The 19,280-nt window shown below is 39.0% G+C and overlaps 1 protein-coding gene across 12 annotated transcripts in view; it reads left to right on the forward strand.

The window, feature by feature from the left end:
* The window catches only part of epb41l3a (erythrocyte membrane protein band 4.1-like 3a), a 112,337-nt gene that overhangs the window by 87,724 nt on the left and 5,333 nt on the right, over positions 1-19,280 (forward strand). For 7 of the 12 annotated variants that reach the window (XM_037536820.1, XM_037536822.1, XM_037536819.1 and 4 more), the window contains 8 exons: positions 5,562-5,597; positions 6,394-6,582; positions 8,238-8,330; positions 8,713-9,381; positions 11,089-11,217; positions 12,606-12,722; positions 15,135-15,263; positions 17,911-18,009. In XM_037536820.1, the coding sequence (XP_037392717.1) occupies positions 5,562-5,597; positions 6,394-6,582; positions 8,238-8,330; positions 8,713-9,381; positions 11,089-11,217; positions 12,606-12,722; positions 15,135-15,263; positions 17,911-18,009 (1,461 nt within the window). The remainder of the gene's footprint in view (positions 1-5,561; positions 5,598-6,393; positions 6,583-8,237; positions 8,331-8,712; positions 9,382-11,088; positions 11,218-12,605; positions 12,723-15,134; positions 15,264-17,910; positions 18,010-19,280) is intronic. The other 5 variants (XM_037536827.1, XM_037536825.1, XM_037536829.1 and 2 more) reach the window with 5 other exon arrangements.

The following is a 19,280-nucleotide window of genomic DNA, read 5'->3' on the forward strand; positions in this document are numbered from 1 at the left end:
TTCAGAGAAAAACTATCTGAACGCGTCTGTGTAAAGCAAATCTTTTGGCATGATCATTTTATATCAAATCAAATCAAATCAAATTTATTTATATAGCGCTTTTTACAACTGTTGTTGTCACAAAGCAGCTTTACAAAAATGGGAATCACAGCACAGAGAATCAGACAAAACACTGAACATAATATACAGAATATACAGAACCCCCGTGAGCGCTGAGGCAAGGAAAAACTCCCTCAGAGCTGGAGGAGGAAGAAACCTCGGGAGGACCAAGACTCACATCTAAAGGGGGGACCATCCTACCACTGGTCAGACAACTTATAAGTTAAACATTGAAAAGTCAGTTTTACATCCACGCAGTTCTAATATATTCAGGTGTGTATAATCAACAGTGGAAACAATTAGAGTTCATATAGATTTGGATGTGATCTGTAGTGGAGAAGCTGCGTTCCAGAAACTTCCATCAGTCTGGTCAATCAGGGGGACAGGGGGACTTGAGGGTGGGACATCCATCAGTATTGGGCCGGACCGGTGGACAGTCAGTAACTCGGAGGAAGGAAAGATTAAGGAATTAGTTTAGACTGGATTTATGAAGAACAGAAAATGTAAAAAATTATCAGAGTGTGACTAATGACTCCGGCAGGTCTGAATATAACAGCCTAACTAAAGGGAGAGAGCCAGAAGGTAACATAGACACGGAGGCTCCCTGAGACACTGGCATTCACCCACTCCACCGTCCACAAACCTGAGTGACTGCATGTAGTGAGTGACAGCAGCACCAGCATCTCAGTTTACCCACAATTCACTATGTCCATGAACCCCTGGATCTGCAGCCTTATCTAAAGGGAATTAACATTAACTACCAAAAGCTAAACTAAACAAGTAAGTTTTTAGTCTAGACTTAAAGATTGAGACTGTGTCTGAGTCCCGAACATTATCGTGGAGATTATTCCAGAGTTGGGGCGCTTTATAAGAGAAAGCTCTTCCTCCTGCAGAGCTTCTCTGAATTTTGGGAACTACTAGGAAGCCAGCACCCTGTGATCTAAGTAATCGTGGTGGTTCATAATAGGAGATAAGGTCTCTCAGATACTCAGGAGCGAGCCCATGTAGGGCTTTATACGTTAACAGGAGAATTTTATAGTCTATGCGGAATTTGACTGGAAGCCAGTGAAGAGCTGATAGGACTGGACTAATATGGTCAAATTTTCTAGTTTTAGTAAGGACCCTGGCTGCAGCATTTTGAACTAGCTGAAGTTTATTTAAGTTACTGCTAGAACATCCTGACAGTAGCACATTACAGTAGTCTAGCCTTGACGTAATGAAGGCATGTACTAATTTTTCTGCGTCATGTAAGGATAAAGCATTTCTTAGCTTGGCGATGTTACGGAGATGTAGAAAAGCTGTTTTAGTAACATTAGATATGTGTTTATCAAATGCTAGATCTGAATCTATGATAACGCCAAGATTTTTAGCTGTTGAACCAGGTGTGACTGAGAAGTCGGCCAGATTCAACATTAGGTGTGATAATTTATTTCTAGCAGCTTTAGGGCCTAATAGAAGAACTTCTGTTTTATCACTATTTAATAGAAGAAAGTTGTGTGACATCCATGATTTCACATCTTTTACGCAATCCTCCATTTTCTTTATTCTTTGTTTGTCATCAGGTTTGGCTGATATGAAGAGCTGCGTGTCGTCTGCATAACAATGAAAATTAACATTATGTTTTCTAATAACTTTGCCCAGGGGGAGCATGTATAACGTAAATAATAACGGTCCTAAGATAGAGCCTTGTGGAACTCCATATCTAACCTTTGTATAATTGGAGGGTATATTATTTACCCTCACAAACTGAAAACGATCGGTCAAGTATGATTTGAACCACGATAAGGCAGTTCCAGTTATACCGACCATTTTCTCTAATCTTTCTAGGAGGATATTATGATCTATTGTATCAAAAGCTGCGCTCAGATCAAGAAGTACCAGTAAAGAAACGCAGCCTTGGTCAGCGGCAAGAAGCAGATCATTTGTTATCTTAACTAGAGCTGTCTCAGTGCTATGATGAGGCCTAAATCCAGATTGGAATTTTTCATAGATCTGGTTTCTTTGCAGATAAGAGCCAAGTTGTTGGGCCACGGCCTTTTCTAAAATCTTAGAAATAAATGGTAAATTTGAAATAGGTCTATAGTTAGATAGTACACTAGGATCAAGATTTGGTTTCTTGATCAACGGTTTAATTACTGCTAGTTTAAAGGCTTTGGGAACATGCCCCAGGTTTAATGATGAGTTTACTATTGTTAATAGTGGTTTAATTATGTCTGGTATTACCTGTTTTAATAGTTTTGTGGGAACTGCATCAAGTGTACAGGTTGTGCAGTTTGATGAGGAGATAATTTTCTCCAGTTCTAACTGATGTAGTGGGTTAAAAACTTCCAACCTGACTTCAGTAGCTGGATTTTGTTCTATATCAGCCACACCAGATGACAGACAAGATGTGCTATTTATCTGTTGAATTTTGTCCCGAATATTTTCGATTTTATTATCAAAATAGTCCATAAAAGCATTGCTAGTGTGGATTGCTGGAATCTGAGGATCAGTACCTGCCTGATTTTTAGTCAGTTTAGAAATAACACTAAAGAGAACTCTAGGGTTGTTTTTATTAATCTCGATCTGAGAGGCCAGATACTCTGAGCGGGCTTTATTAATTTCTCTTCTATATTCAACAATACTGTCTTTCCAAGCAGAGTGGAATACTTCCAGTTTGGTTGATCGCCATTTTCGCTCAAAATTTCGTACTAATTGCTTTAAAGTACGAGTTTGGTCGTTATACCACGGCGCAAGTTTTTTCTGTCTCTCTTTTTTGTGTTTAAGTGGTGCTACACCATCTAAAGTAGACCGGAAGGTATTTTCTAAACAATCAGTTAGTTTGTCTAGATCTGCTGGGTTACCTGGAGAGTACACTATGGTTGATAAATCAGGAAGGTTATCAGTAAATTGTTGAGCGGTAAAGGGCGTTATTGAACGTTTCATAGAGTAGCTGGGGGATGTACGTATATTATGACTAAGATGAAGTTTAAAAGAAATAAGATAATGATCTGAGATTACTGAGGTTTGAGAAAGAATATCTAGGTTATCTATGCTAACACCCAGGGTCAAAACCAGATCCAGAGTATGATTACAGTAATGCGTAGGTCCTGTTACATTTTGAGCAATACCAACTGAGTCTAGAATTGATGCAAAAGCCTTTTTTAATGAGTCATCAACTTTTTCAAAATGAATGTTGAAGTCTCCTACTATAATTACTTTATCACTACAAACTGCTAAATCTGCAGCGAAATCACTAAATTCTTTTAAAAATTCTACATAGGGTCCTGGTGGTCTGTAAATATTAATTAAAGAAAATGCATTCTGTTTTGTAATTGGATTAATTATATTGATGTAAAGAAGCTCAAAAGAAGTGAAATTATCATAGTGTTTCTGATTGACAGCTAGGGAATTTCTAAAAATTATGCAGACCCCGCCTCCTCTACCGGACGATCTGGGGTTGTGTATATAATTATAGCCTGCAGGGGTGGCTTCGTTTAATGCTAAATATTCATCGGGTCTAATCCAGGTTTCAGTGAGGCACAACACATCAAATTTCTGATCAGTTATGATTTCATTCACTATTACTGCTTTTGAATTTAGAGATCTTATGTTAAGTAAACCAATCTTTAGTTTTGAAGTGCTAGTGCTACAGTCTGGATATGATTGTTTAATATACGTTAGGTTATTTAGATTTACTGTTTGAGTTTTTTGACATTTATGTTTGACTCGGGGGACAGACACAGTCTGAATACATTGGTATCTAGGTAACGTCTCTTTGCAGCTCACAGACGGTCGGTTAAGCCTCTCTGTCTGCGGCCTGGTCCCGGCTCCGGTTTGTCAGCAGCTTCTAAGGCTACTGCTACTCTGCCGACTAACTAAGAGACTATGTGCTATGCTGCACGAAAGTAAAGCAGCACCATCCCGCGTGGGGTGGACACCATCCCTACCTAAAAGACCAGGCTATATGACCTGGTTGTCTTTAAACAAAAGGAACACCATCATCAGTTTGAGAAGGAATACAGGTTTTCCAGACCTCTACTCAGCTGCTTGACTTGAATCCAAAACCACCTCTTTTTCTTTATCTCTAGATTACTTGTCTGTCTCCAGATTATGCAGTTTTTAAGCTCTTCTTGGCTGTCTACCAGAGTGAACAGTGAAAGACAGAACTTGTGCCAGACACCCACAAGTTTATTTTGGAAAAAAATAAATAAAATGATTTAATCTAAATCTGGCTGTTTGCAGAGAGAGTCCCCCCTGCTGTGTGTTGATTATGATTATCTGGCTGCCGTTTGCTGCTGCTTCTTCAGAGATGAAAGTGCTGACGTTTCCGAGCAGCTCCAGACAGTCAGCGTGACAGTCACACAATAGAAATAGCACTACTACAAACCAGCTGTATGCCTCATTACTTTACAGTCATTACAGTTGGCTGTCCTGCTCTGCAGCTACTTAAGATTTGTATTTTGTTGTTATCTTAATGTTTCTTAAGCCATATATTCTCATACAGCAGGAAGGCTAATGAAACAAATATTAGATTGATCATTTCATTGGACACGCAGCTATCATCCATCACACTTTAATCATATGAGAACATCTCAATCCAGTCTGTGTTTGTTTTTCTTTCCAAATTAACCCTCCTTATTTTAAAGGAATGCACAAAGATATTGGAATCATATTGTTACTGGCACATATTTTCCTAACATAATGTTGGCATTGGACAGATTTGACAAACTGATATTAGATGATGTATTTATTGTACTTCCGAAGTGTTTAGGTAATGCTGGGCCACTGCACTGAAACATCTGCAGTTTATTCATATTACTACATTTGTAACCGTATACAGATGTGTTACCTTCATAAAGTCACAGTCACTCACACACACCAGTGAGCTTGTGAGCTCATTGGTTGAATAAAGCAGATCATGCTCACAGGCATCATGAATGTCCTTAAGGCACTGTTAGAAAGTCCTGTAACTAGTTTTCAAAAGCACTCAGGAATATGACAACGGTGATGAAACAAGTATTTTTGCTGTTCTGTTTCATCTGATTATGCATTTACAAACTACGATTTTGCACAAAAGCCCCATATGAACCTGTCTGATTTGGACTCCCGGAAGAGCCCTCTAGCATCTTACAAACCCAGAAGACATTATTGAGTGGCAGATCCCTTCACTAGAAATTCTTTGGCAAAATTTAGTGCACAAAATTTATTTTACCTTATTTAATTTTCCTCTGTAGTCTGTGACACGAAATCACTCATCACACTGAAATCCATTAAAATGAATGCAGTTTTGCTGACAATAATTCCCTGGAAAATGCAATGCTAATCTAGTCCAAATTTCAACATTTTATAAATGTTTCTATATCAACATCAGCAGATACGAACATGGTCAGCCCACAGTTCCCCTATTTGTGTATCTCTTCTTTGCTGCCTATCTGTCTTATGTTTCACTGATATGACATTATCACATTTTCTGTCTACAGTCAGACCAGGAGGAAGAGTCTGAAATAAGGACACAGGTGGGAATGTTCACTGTGTGCTTTACAGCTTCAATATACTGTTTCCAGTTCAATCTAATATGTAGATTTGTTCACACAAATATTTCTCCATTCGAGTGTGGTCAGTTATAGGAATCTCTATAGAGATAAATGGATGTCTCTCTCTCTCCCACCAGCCCAGTTTTGTAAGGCGAATAAAAGGCGAAAATATGTTTATCAGGCATAGTAAGCTGATGCTAGAGGTTAGTAAGGAATGGGACAGCAGTGCATGGAGATTTGGCTTAAAACAAAACACTTAAAGTCCAGGGACGTGTGCTGTGGGTTTGCAGCATGTGCTGTGTGTACTCAGCTCATCAACTCCATTAACATAGTCAGAGATTAAAATGTTGAATTTTATATGCTAATAATTATACCTGTAATGTGTGTGATGTCTGTATGCTTTGTGAATGTTTGTAGTCCTAACTGCATATTTCCCCGTGAGGTCTCTAGCACTAGCAGTGTAAGGTGTGGAGGTGATCGCGTTTAATTGTGGTCAGTGCTGTGCCACTGTATCTAATGCAATAAGCATCACTACAGTGCTGTGGTTCTGTTTTAGGATCTGTTCGAGTAGGCTTGCTCTTTTCTTCCTTAACAGCAAAGAACAGCAGCCATATTAAATAGCAAGTGTATATCAGCCTCAGTAAATAGTAACTTAGAGTTTAAGGATATTAAATAGTGTAGTATTAATTTTAATATTTTTCAAATGCCCAATTAAAAAGAGATTATTATCATTATTACATTATTATCATTACTATTGAACATTATTATCATTACTCAGGAAGTGGAGAAAACACCTGATGAGCTGCTCAAACACCAGACCAACATTAGTGAGCTGAAGAGGACTTTCCTGGAGGGAGGTGTTGATAAGTCAGGCCTGACAGAGTGGGAGAAGCGCCTTTCTTCATCCCCTCTGCGATCCCCTCGGCTGGACGAGGCCCCTATGATTGAACCCTTAGTGCCTGAGGATGTAAGTACAGATATCAACAACCACTTTTAGCATCACATTTACTGTTCAGACAGATTTCTTTTATGATTGACTTGATTGGATTGCAGAAAAATGAATTCTTTCAGGAACATTTTCAGGATGATGTGTTGAATGTCTCATACGGTGAAATTATACTCCGTGTTCTTAACCTCGAAACATTAGTGCTGTGACAGGAGCAGCTGACAGATGCTGGGGAAATGATGGGGACTTGTTTTTAAAAAAATAGGCTCCTCGAAATGGAAGTGAATGGAAAGAGGCGTAGCCTCAGATAGAAGCAGTGAACGATTTACTATTAGAAGACAGAGCTGCATTGATTTTGCTGCATGGCTCTAAATGAGGTAGGAGCAAATTATTCCCATAAAGACAGAGAGATCAGGTGCAGAGAGAGCCCCAGACAGCCTCGCTTACAGCTACAGCCCTTATTTGAAAAGAGGAAAAATAATACATGCTGTCGATGTAATAGAGAGATGCCTCTGTACACGTGAATGACACCCTTTGTTGATGTTCCCCTTAAGCTGATATTGTCTGTGTTGATGCAGTACATCATCTTGGGGGTATTTTGTTCAATGATTTATCTATTTATGTAATTTTGCCTAGGCTTTTATGCTCTCACTTGTGACTCATCCAAAAGAGTAGCTGAGGCCAAATTAAATTCGGTTCCAAGATTCTGTCCGCCAGATGAAAAGCTGTAAATGTTCCATGTAGACTAATGTTGCTGCTACTTGAATGGCGAATTTAAGAGGGGAATTATACCAGTTACACATGAATTGGGCTTTATGCCAAGGTCTGTTCGTGCCAGAGTTAATCAGTATTGAAAGGTCTATTAACTTGATTGCAAATATCTATCTCAGCAACACTAAATACAAGTAATTTGTATTTTAATGTATGTTAGGTTTGACAAATATCTAAACCAATTCAAATGGAGTTAAAAGGTAGAATATCTTCTCTAAGCAAACAAGAATTTGTGAGAGGTTCAGACAGTGCTGTGATTGGCCACATAAATAACCTCAGAACAGCAGGCGTTGTTAAGCTTTTGTTTTCTGGCAGATGTCAGGCTGTGGGTCTGTGTGAGATGTAGTGATGTAGTACAGTGGCTGTGGTGGTGCTGCCAATTAACCCAAGTAGGAATTTGTCCAACGGTGTAAACACTGTTAGCATTTGCTGTAGTACTAGGGCTATGTGGATGTGGGGCAATGGATCATTCAAGCAGCATTAGGATGTGTTGGCTGTTTTTAGGCTAGGTAAAAATTTATGAAGAAGAAAATTGCTTGTACGCTCTACCCAACCACATCAGACATTAGTTAATAATACTAGGGAACAGTTCTCTCAACAAGCCTCCTTCCAAAGCTAATGTGTACTATAAACGCAGGTTTCAAGGCAGTAAGCAAATTCCAGCAGAAATAAAATAGAAGTGCAATGATCTCTCATTTAATATGACCAATATTTTTCTTTGTTTTGACACTAAGTAGTAAATTCAAGCAGGTATCTGTAGCTAAAAACAAACAGATTTATGAAAGGAGTTGGCAGCCTCTTTATTTCTAAAATGAGGGGGGGATTGATGTTAGGCATGTCTCTGAGTCATTTGTCACCATACGTGACTGACTTGCAGCGGGTAAATGTTCTAAACATTCCTGCAGACCAAAGAGGATTCAAAAGCAGTGGGTGAGAAGGAGGAGGCTGCTGGAGGGACAGAAACACAGGACAGCCTGGAGGACAGGAAAGTTGATGTGGTAGGTGAATAGCCACTGACCTCCTGAATAGCTTGAGTGAAGCCTTATTATTCAATTATTGTTCTGAAGACTTTGTATTCAGTAAGTAATATGAATTATCTATCTATTGTGAAATTAAAATGTAAGGTGTATGGTTACAAGACTGAAGAACTGAATCATGGGCCTATGTTTTAGCACCTCAGGCTTAATTGGTTATTTTAGAATGACCTGGAGATATCATGAAGCTAGATATATTCTGTGATTTATGGATCCTTGAATGTGTTATTAACAAAATTTTGTATATAGATACTAATAAAGGAGTCTTTGTATTGGCTTTGTGTGACTAACATTCATGCATCTCTTCCAGAGCTGCCTAACATGCCTCTTTATATCTCATATGTAGGAGTCTGATGGTTGGGTAATTATAAACAAGGTTCCTCCTAAGGTCCCTGAAAAGAAAAACATAGTCAGCTACAAACTAGGGGGCATTACTAGCACTGTAACTGCTGACGAGGCTCTGGGTGACGTATCGCTTAAACCTCCTGAGGGAGCTGTGGAGAAGGCAGTGGCAGTGGGAGAAGAGATTGGCAAGTCCTACGACACCACCTCGGGAAAGATCGTTAGCGTGACCTCAGATACTGAGCTCCCATCCCCATTGCTCACAGCAGAGAAGAAGCTGTCAGACCAGACCACCTCTGTGGCTGTGAAGATTATTCCAGTTTCTGCTGAGTATGAGGCAGCAGTCCTCAAAGCTACAGAAGCTATAACAGCACCAGTTATCACCATTAAAGAAGCCAAGACCCCATCTCCCTCAGAGACTTCAGAAGGCGTTGTGAGGACGGTGGTGGCCATCCGCTCCAGTGAGGAAATCGGAGAGACGGAGAGGGCGGAGCTGAGGCTGCTTTCAGACCCTTCACTGAGGGACGGTGCCCCTCCTACACCAAGATCTCCCCACAGGTCCCCACTGAGATCTCCACTTAAATCTCCTCTCAGATCTCCAGCGAAGACACAGATGGATCTCAGCCCTGGACCAAGCTCCTATTTAACCAAAACCTCCCCAACAGCCAGAGTGGTAGTATAACGCCCACACCGATAATTCTAGCACTCTTCCCATCATGCAGTGCCCCCTTTTCCCAGTGCACTCCAGCTCCCCAGGCCTGGCTTTCAAAAAAGGAAAAAGGGAATGAATTGCTTAAAAAAAAGCCAGTGCTTTGCTGTCTCACTAGATGATTATGAATGCTCTGGGTTTGTCTTTTGTTGTATTGGTTTGCTAGTTTTTTTTCCCCTTTTTTCAGTTTTAGACACAAATCCCTCACCATGGAATTTGATGTCACTTCAGCTTTTAATGCCAAGCCTGCTGCTTTATGAAACCAGCTTTGACCTGCTTTGACCCACTTCTTTTGGGCTCAGAAATGAGCAGCTTTGTTTTTGTTTTTATTTTACCTTTTTTGGCTTTTAACTAGGCCTCCTGCTGCCAGTCACATAAGTGGAATGTCTTTGGCTTCAGTCACAGTTTGAAGAGATGGCAGTCTCCTTTTCCTTTTGAATTTTCTCTGAGGTTTATGCTACTTGATGTGGAATGATGAGGGCTCTATTCATAAGAGGGTACACTGATCCCAGCGTACTGATGTAACTCCACGTTTTTTTGTGCGGCTTTTGTGATCTGAAATTCATAGCTCATGAAAGGGAAGGCTGCGTTGTGTGTTCCTGTGGAGTTGAAAGATGTTAGTTCTCAGTCCTGAAATGTCAGTTCTCTGACATTTCGCAAAAAAAGTTGAAATGTAATGTAGAGCAATTTGCAGCTAAACCACATAAAACCTAAAAACCATTTAGCAATAATGAGAATGTATGTTTAAAATAGTGCTGCACCATGAAATGTTATGCCAGATTCAAAATTTTTTACAGCCAAATTTGAGACCATATATAAACAGATCTCAGAAATAATTGTTCAATGTAAAACATACAAAGTAAAGAGTACCTCACATGTATGTATTACAGACTTCAAATGTCTACACTGCCATGAGTTATATTAAACCCATTGTGAGTGCATCACCATTAGCTTGGCACATATATAACATAAAAAAAGATTTTGTGCTAGTAAAATAGAAATTAGGATCATGCTAACAGCAAAAATAGGCTACTTACAAAGTGAATGTGAAATACTGCCCTTTAATTAAAAGTACTTAATTATATGACAATATAATAAAATCTTGCTGACACAAAATGATACCCAGTATATGACCTTACTGAACAGGCATCATATTAGATGCCTATTGTAACTAAACTGAAGTAAAGTAGAAGAGTTGGTGACCACTGTGTTCAGGTTGTGGAAATGCAAAAAGAAGTACAAGGACTGCTATATAAGACGACTATATAGGTGCTTCATATTAATGACTGATTATGATGTCATTTTACTTCTACTCCTAATTTCTACTTCTTTTCAGTTAGAAATTCAACAGAACATGTAATTTGACCAGGGGAACCCAAACCTTTGCATACATCTGTATGTTGTATGTTAGCTCAGTGATGTATATTTGCTCACTGAGTGAGTACAGATCTTTGGATTATAAGGACCTAACCTCTCTTATGAATAACCCTGACTGAAGACACCTTTTGCCGCTGAATCAGAGCTTCACTCAGCACCACATTACAGTCTTCCTTTCCAAAGTTTCCACTTTCTGTGTCATGACAAATTACTGTCGTTTGTCATCTGACTGTGTGTGTGTTTTAACTCTTCACCTCTTTGTGTGTGTTTCTGTGCTCCCGTGTGTGTGCTCAGCCTAAGCCCACGTTCGATGAGATGTCTCCAGAGCTCACTGCTCTGCTGCAGTCTGCTCGTGAACAGATCAGCACGCGCAGCTGGGTTTCGACCTCTCCGCCCACCGTGCATACTCAGGCCTTCATTAAGGTGGACTACGCTAGGGAGAGCGCTCGAATGCCTATAGTTTGATGAAGTAATCGTAGCAAAACAGTAAAAGGGAAAACAAAATAGAACTGCTACAATTGTTTACATTGTTATAATAGCTCTACTTTGTGCGTAATCATGGCTTGATATGTTGATCCGTAGCCAAGTGTACTGTATGCTCTTACCGATTTTTATGTCCCCATGTCTCCATGTTACTCATTGTCTCTTTTGGCCATGTTTTGTTGTCTCCGCCTATCCATTAACCTTCCTCTGTCCATTACCAAACGACAGATTTATGAGGACAAATTGGAGTGCAGGGACTGTAGAGTCTGTATTCAAAGTCAAAGCACTAAGTGCATACTTCCACTTTGTTGTTCAGAGCAGTAGTATGAATTTAATTTCACATCTTTTTGGGTGGACAGAAACAAAACTGAATACAGGGAATTCATTTACACCTTTGTATGTCAGGCATTATGGCAGTTATTTTGCTGAAATAAGCAGTAAGCCATGAGAGGCCACATTTTACAGTGATTTAACCAAGCAATGTAATGGTTAAAGATTATTCCATGAAGAGTGTAATGGTCTTCATTAACTTGAAGCACTAATACAGAATTCAGCTGCTGTGTACAAGCTGTAAAAAATGTCATTGTAAAACTACATTTCTTGTTACTAGTTGCACAGTTTCACAGTAATTTACGGTACCATATTAACAGTAAAATAGCAACCGTATGTTGGGACTCCACAGTCACTTTAACTGTTCTGTTGTACACTTACAGTAATGAGCTGCAATTAAAATAAAGTAATCTCATGTATTTTTTCATAACAAAATGTATTATTACATTATTATTACATGCAAAAGTAATGCCAGTCAGTAGCCAGTAGTTTATTAGTAGTTTACAAGACCTACAAACATGTTGATTTTACAAATATATATAATAAACATTTATTTACCATGTTTTGTAAAGTACAAATATTAATTGAACAGACATTTTAACTTGAGTTACAATTTGCACATGTCCAAAAACTTATATCTAACAATAACATTTTTGTCAGCACCTCAGTGTTCCAGTATTTAAACAAATCAAAAACAAATGAACAGTTAAATGTGAAAATTGAACACTAAATCCTGAATCCTGTAACACTTAAAATATTTTTTTTCAGTTTTTTAACTATCAGTTGCTTTGTACCATAATGCTGTGTTGTTCAGCTCACCATCACTTAGCATTATGTATTGTGAATTCCTGACAATATTTAATAGTGCATTATAGTGAGTATTTTACAATGGCTTCAGATGTGGCTTAGCCAATCAGATTTTACAAGGAGACCGATCTGCCTCATATTTTTAATATAGATTTGGCCTCTGATCTTGAATGCTTTGTGTTTCATTATAGACCTCTAAAGGTTCTGAGAGGACAGCAGAGACACGGAAGCTTCTGGAAAAAGAGCAGCCAAAGGACGAGCCGTACACAGCTGATAAGCAGCAGGATAAATCATCAGAACAGTCACAGGTAGAGCCACCCATTTCTCCAGATGAGTCTTTGGAGCACGATGTTTCTGAAAGTGCCATGGAGGTCAGCGTTGACCACCACAACGAGCCCTGCGGCTCTGTGCATGTCTCTGATGAATCCGAATCAGACACCGATTCGGATGAGGCCACCAGCGACTCCGCCAGTGTAGCATCTGCTAAATTTGATGGGTCTTTCAGCCCGACGGATGCTGGCCAGCCCCCCTCACCCAGCGACAGTGAGTCTGGGGGTGAAAGTTTCTCTCTGTCTACCGACGATGACGATGAGGCGGGATCAGCAGACCAGTCGCCCAATATGGCGCCCTGCTCCCCCATCAGGCTCACAGAGCAGAGGGGGGATGCTGAGGGCCACAGCGAGGAGGTAGAACTCCATACGCCCAGCTTAGAGGTGACCCCCTTCTTTTAGCCCCCACAGCCCCGCAGATCCCAGATTTTTGCTCCAATCCTCAAAACCAGAGCCTTCAGCCCCCAGATGTCTCCTATCCATTGTAAATCCATTGTAAATTGAGCCGGTAGTATCATTGTGCCATAGTTGTCCCACTGTGAAGCAATGCCAGTGTGTGCATCAGTGAACAGGGATTTTCAGTCAAGTCTCTGCTGTTTTAATCTTTATAGTTATCACCAACTATAACATCAACAAGAAATTCACTGTTAATTCTTTCTCACTTGTAGCTCATTGAAACAAGCAGAGAGATTCTGTCAAAAGTAGACTCTAAACGTTCATTCAATATCCATTTTGGGATCATAATTAGAAGAGATATTTCATAATGATTTGAATTGGATAAACGTTCTTGTTTTGTATGTATCTTTTTTTTTTTCGAAAAGAAAAAAATCATCCTGTTTGCCAATATTGTGTTATCATTTCACACTGAAACAAATGTGAAAAAGTCTCAGTCATTGCTGCCAGTGCAAAATGTCAGTCAAATTTAAATGTAGTTCTTTGTGAAACTCTTAAGGGTTGCTTTGAAGGGTAAGATTAAAGGACTGTAACACTAGACAGGATTTGTAAATGTTGGGCATAAGCTGTGCATCACCTGAGCTGGGTCGCAATATGGGCTTGACAGATGTGGAGACACCATCTCCATGTGTGTGCGCAAATATACTAGGCCTGCACACTGATGCATACACCATCATAATTTCCCACAAAATATTTGTTGTTGATAGATTCTCCCTCATCTCCTTTGAACATATTCCTATAACTATGTGAGAAGGCACAGCGAGGCAGAGATCAGCAGGGATTCTTTTTGCAATAACCAGTAATTCAGACTGAAGTCAGATAGAAACAGTACATCTGAATATGATCTATACTCATATCAGTATAAAGGCTTATTAAAGCTTTATTTGTTATTTGACTTCTATATGTTTGACCTAGCTGTGTATTCCATAGTAAACTGTTTTCTATGGTGAAGGTATTTGTGCAACTCTTGGAACCAACTTTCTTAGATCAGGAGATTGACATGTACAGCACTGTGCAAGTCAGAAACCACCCATCATTTATTTAATTTCCATTCAAATTGTAAAGATGTGTAGCTTTCAGGAAGACTTTACTGAGAAAAGGAAAAGGACAAAATGAAGAAACATTGTAAATCAAACAAAGATGCTACTGGCACGCTCAGAACGACGGATTGACCACCCCAGAGTCCAGACCTCAGCACCACCCAACATGTTTGGGAATACTTGGATCATAAAAAGGAAAAAATGCAACCAACCTCTAAGACTCAAATTTAGAGGTGTTGAAAAATATTCCTCTTTGAAAAATTACTAAAAATGTAGTTGTTGAGGCTTTTGGGTAATTTTCTGTTAAATATGTACTTTCTGCTTTTTTCTTAAGTGCATGGCAGTTTTGAAAACAAAATAAAGAAAAATTTAATTTGGAAACTGAATAAACAAAAGGTGGTCTTTTGTGCAGTACCGTATGTGTCTGGCTGCAAACATTTTAGTCACAGTTTTGTTATCAGTACTAGTACTACAGACCTCTAATAACAGCCTGCTAGAATAACCCGGAGAATAACATTAACGTTACTCTAATGAATACTTTGTGTTTATTCATAATGAGGCAATATGCAAGCACAGTAGTTGCTGTGCATACAGTATATCTTTCATAAATTACCTGAGTTAGATTTCTGAGTGGCCATTACTTTTTATGTATCTGTGCCTCTTTGCCCTAAATAACATGCATCATAACTGTGTTTGTCATCATTCTTGTAAATAAGAATTTTGTGTTTGTCTCTGTGCGTACATATGGCGAAAGACAATGGAGCCTTTCATGGGGCTTTATTGTTCCATGCCTGGAATGTACATGTGATATTATGTGAGGGCTGGGTTGGGATGGGTTGAGAAAGAAGGAGATAAATCCTTCAGAATCTTCATTTTCTGCTTTCTGCTCCATCTCCAGCTGTCCTCGGTGCTACAGACAGAAGTTGTAACCTGCAGCAGTGCGTTATCGGAAACTGAGAGGCTGGTGACGCAGGAAATGCCAGTAATCCACACGGAAATGAAGACTATAACATACGAGGCCCTGCAGGTACACACTCCTACAGTGTAGTCATGCAAGCAAAGACAGTGTGGTTCTTCCATATTTATGTATAGTCTGAGAATTATTTTATTGTGTTTGTTGTTTCATTGCCATGCTGTCAAAATATTTAGTAAAGATTGCTTTTATCTAACTAATTTTAATTTAGAAACTTCTTCAATGTCCCGTTTTAATTTAAAAACCACAGTAGGATACGCACGGGTCCAATTTAGGTGTAGTAAAATGTTAAAAGCCTTTTGCACCAGTTTCATGCACAAATCAGACGCATTCTGCCTGTTTGTTATGTACATAGCTAGCACACATTTTATATGACGCAATGCACTTCTCTTACTCATGTGTGTCTCACAAAACATGGGAGGATTGTTCAAAAAGTAGGTAGAGATATTACACATGAAGCTTTAAAAACCAGGTGTAAATTTGCATTAGTCTCAAAAGACATGTTGTGAGACAGTGGCAGCAGACACAGCATATAGTTGGAGGCACAAGCCTTGAACATGTGCTTAATGAATGCTTACTATATAATAATAATATATGTAGCACTGATTAAACTGTCTGAACCAGATGAAAGCATGTGAGAAGCACAAAATATGCTGTGATGTGGCTTCAATATGCGCACAAAGTGCATGTCATCGTTCCCCAAACTGTAGAATGTTTTGGTGAAAAATAACTTTTACTGAACTTTCATTTTTAACGGTCATTGCCTTGATTTTGTTGACAGCATCATTATTTCACATTATTATTTAGTGTCTTTTAAACCCTGCGCCTCTCAAGCAGGCAGTTTACTGGGCGGGGCTACACACTGCTTGCCTTGAATTTGGGTACATTACAGCTCCATATGTAGTCACATTACGGCGCATTTTGCGCTGCTCCTACATCCCCAATTCCAAGGAAGTTGGGATGTTGTGTGAAACATAAATAAAAACAGAATACAATGATTTGCAAATCATGGGGTGAGGTTCACCACTTTATGAATAACTGCGTGAGCAAATAGGCCAACAGTTTATGAACAATGTTTCTCAACGTGCAATTGCAAGGGATTTAGAAATTTCATCATCTACAGTCCATAATATCATCAAAAGATTCAGAGAATCTGGAGAAATCACTGCAAGTAAGTGGCAAGGCAGAAAACCAACATTGAATGCCTGTGACCTTCGATCCCTCAGGCAGCACTGCATTAAAATCCGACATCATTCTGTAATGGATATTACCACATGGGCTCAGGAGCACTTCAGAAAACCACTGTCAGTGAACACAGTTCGTCGCTCCATCTACAAGTGCAAGTTAAAACTCTGTCATGCAAAGGAAAGCCAGATATCAACAACACCCAGAAACGCCGCCGGCTTCTCTGGGCCCGAGCTCATCTGAGATGGACTGACGCAAAGTGGGAAAGTGTCCTGTGGTCTGACGAGTCCACATTTCAAATTGTTTTTGGAAATCATGGACGTCGTGTCCTCTGGGCCAAAGAGGAAAAGGACTATCTGTCTTGTTATCAGCGCAAAGTTCAAAAGGCAGCATCTCTGATGGTGTGGGGGTGTGTTAGTGCCCTTGGCATGGGTAACTTGCACATCTGTGAAGGCACCATTAATGCTGAAAGGTACATACAGGTTTTGGAGCAACATATGCTGCCATCCAAGCAGTGTCTTTTTCAGGGACGTCCTGCTTATTTCAGCAAGACAACGCCAAGCCACATTCTGCACGTGTTACAACAGCGTGGCTTCGTAGTAAAAGAGTGCGGGTACTAGACTGGCCTGCCTGCAGTCCAGACCTGTCTCCCATTGAAAATGTGTGGCGCATTATGAAGCGCAAAAGTCGACAACGGAGACCCCGGACTGTTGAGCAACTGAAGTTGTACATCAAGCAAGAATGGGAAAGAATTCCACCTACAAAGCTTCAACAATTAGTGTCCTCAGTTCCCAAGTGCTTCAAATTCAAAATGAGTGAATATTTGCAAAAAACGATAAAGTTTATCCATTTGAACATTAATTATCTTGTCTTTGTAGTGTATTCAATTGAATATAGGTTGAAAAGGATTTGCAAATCATCGTATTCTGTTTTTATTTATATTTTACACAATGTCCCAACTTCACTGGAATTGGGGTTGTACAATAGCATATACATGTGGCCTTCTGTGTTTTCTTTCATTATATAAATAAAGCACGATGCTGCTTTTAACGTTGGTTGCACTGTGATAGTTTTTGAATAAGCATGAGAACTTTCTCAGCTGTATGTATTAAGCTTTTTGCACGAGTTTCATGTGCAAATCGGATGCATTCTACCTTGCCTGTCTCTGCATTACAAAACAAAACATTACAAAAAAATAATTGCAATCCATCACTGAAAAACAACCAGCTTGGCACACACAGAGACATTTACCCAGCAGGCTGTAATGCCCAATTCAGATGTTTTCTCCTTTATGTGATTGGATTTGTGTGTTTAAACAAGCTGTCACCATGTTTCTTTACTGAAATGGTTGTGCTGATGTATGAACATATAAATTAATAGAAATGAAAAAGTCTGGGTGCATTTTTTTCTTTTAGTTATGCATCATACAAAAGTCAGTTTTAAGTAGCTATCTGAGAAATGAATTTTTCTGCCTGACAAACACAATATAACGCTGCTGTGCTTTTTTTGTTAACAGGGTGACACGGATGGCGACACAGAGCCAGGGATTCTAATGAGTGCTCAGACTATTACATCTGAGACCACCAGTACAACCACCACTACACATATCACTAAGGTACAGCCTGCAAAACCTGCTTTTGTACTTTCTTCCTTTACTCAATAGGGTTACTTTGTAATGATGACTAAACCTCTTATTCTCCAGGGTATATTTTGGTTTTTCCATCTGAATTTTCATGACCAAATCAAAATTATTCAGTAACTGCATGAAATAAATCTAAATTTTTATTTTATGTATTTATTTTTGTAAAACCTCCCCTCAGATGAACAGAACATGTGTTTTATGATCATACACATTGCTGTATGCTTACAATTTCCTGCTGAAAGCCAAAAATCTCAGACACTCTTTGTATTATTTTTTTTTAATAATTTTTACAGAGCAGATCTCTGAAGAGATGCTTCCTGTTTATAGTTTAAAGCCCAGATTTGTGGAAAAATTGGTCGACTTTCAGTAGACAAATTGTGAGTTCAGCTTCTTCTATTATAAGGGTTTAAAATTGCATTACCCATCTATTTGACTGGAAAGAAGACAGTTACAGCTCTTGAATGACACCTATGTTTTGAATGTAGCTTGTGAAATATGAAAGTTATGAAGAATATGACTAAGTGCGTTTTGGAACCACCGGTGAGCACTGAACGGTCACAGTGGTCCTTAAGATGGTACCTTTTTCTATTGATGGTTAGCAACAATTAGTGACTTGCAGTGGTGGACAGTAACTAAGTAAATGTAAATTGGTGTCTGTACTTAAGTAGTTTTTTTCATGTATCTGTACTGAAGTACTTACATTTTGGGTGACTTTTTACTTTCACTCCACTGCATTTCAAAGTTAAATATCTTACTTTTTCCTCCACTACATTTTGGGAGATCTGATGTTCCTTTTGGTTTCTGTGTGTATAAAAACGGTACATGTCAAAACGAAAGAATTGCAAAGCAAGCACAGGGCACACGGTCACTTTGTTTAGAGCTGGTTTTGACCTGTTGGTCATATCAACCCATCGCAGCGCACGGTTCAACATCAGCGCAGCAGCGTAAAATTTAACATAAATCATGAACTAACCTAACTTACTGTAAATAGAGCACAATATAGAAATATGTCCACATATGCAGTCGTGACTGACACGTCTTTTTTCTGAATTTATACAAACTATACTATTTTATTTTATAGTAAATTTGTTTTTGCTAGTTTATGTTTATGAACAGAGATCTACAGATCAATATAGTAAATAAAACTCATTCAATAAACTAATTTCCTGAGTTTAAAGCCAGTTTTTATTAAACTTAAACGTAACTAAGTTGTAAATAAATCTTAAACTTAAAACTTTGCTTGT

Source organism: Pygocentrus nattereri, chromosome 3 (assembly GCF_015220715.1).
Source record: "Pygocentrus nattereri isolate fPygNat1 chromosome 3, fPygNat1.pri, whole genome shotgun sequence".
In the NCBI taxonomy this organism is placed as follows: domain Eukaryota; kingdom Metazoa; phylum Chordata; class Actinopteri; order Characiformes; family Serrasalmidae; genus Pygocentrus; species Pygocentrus nattereri.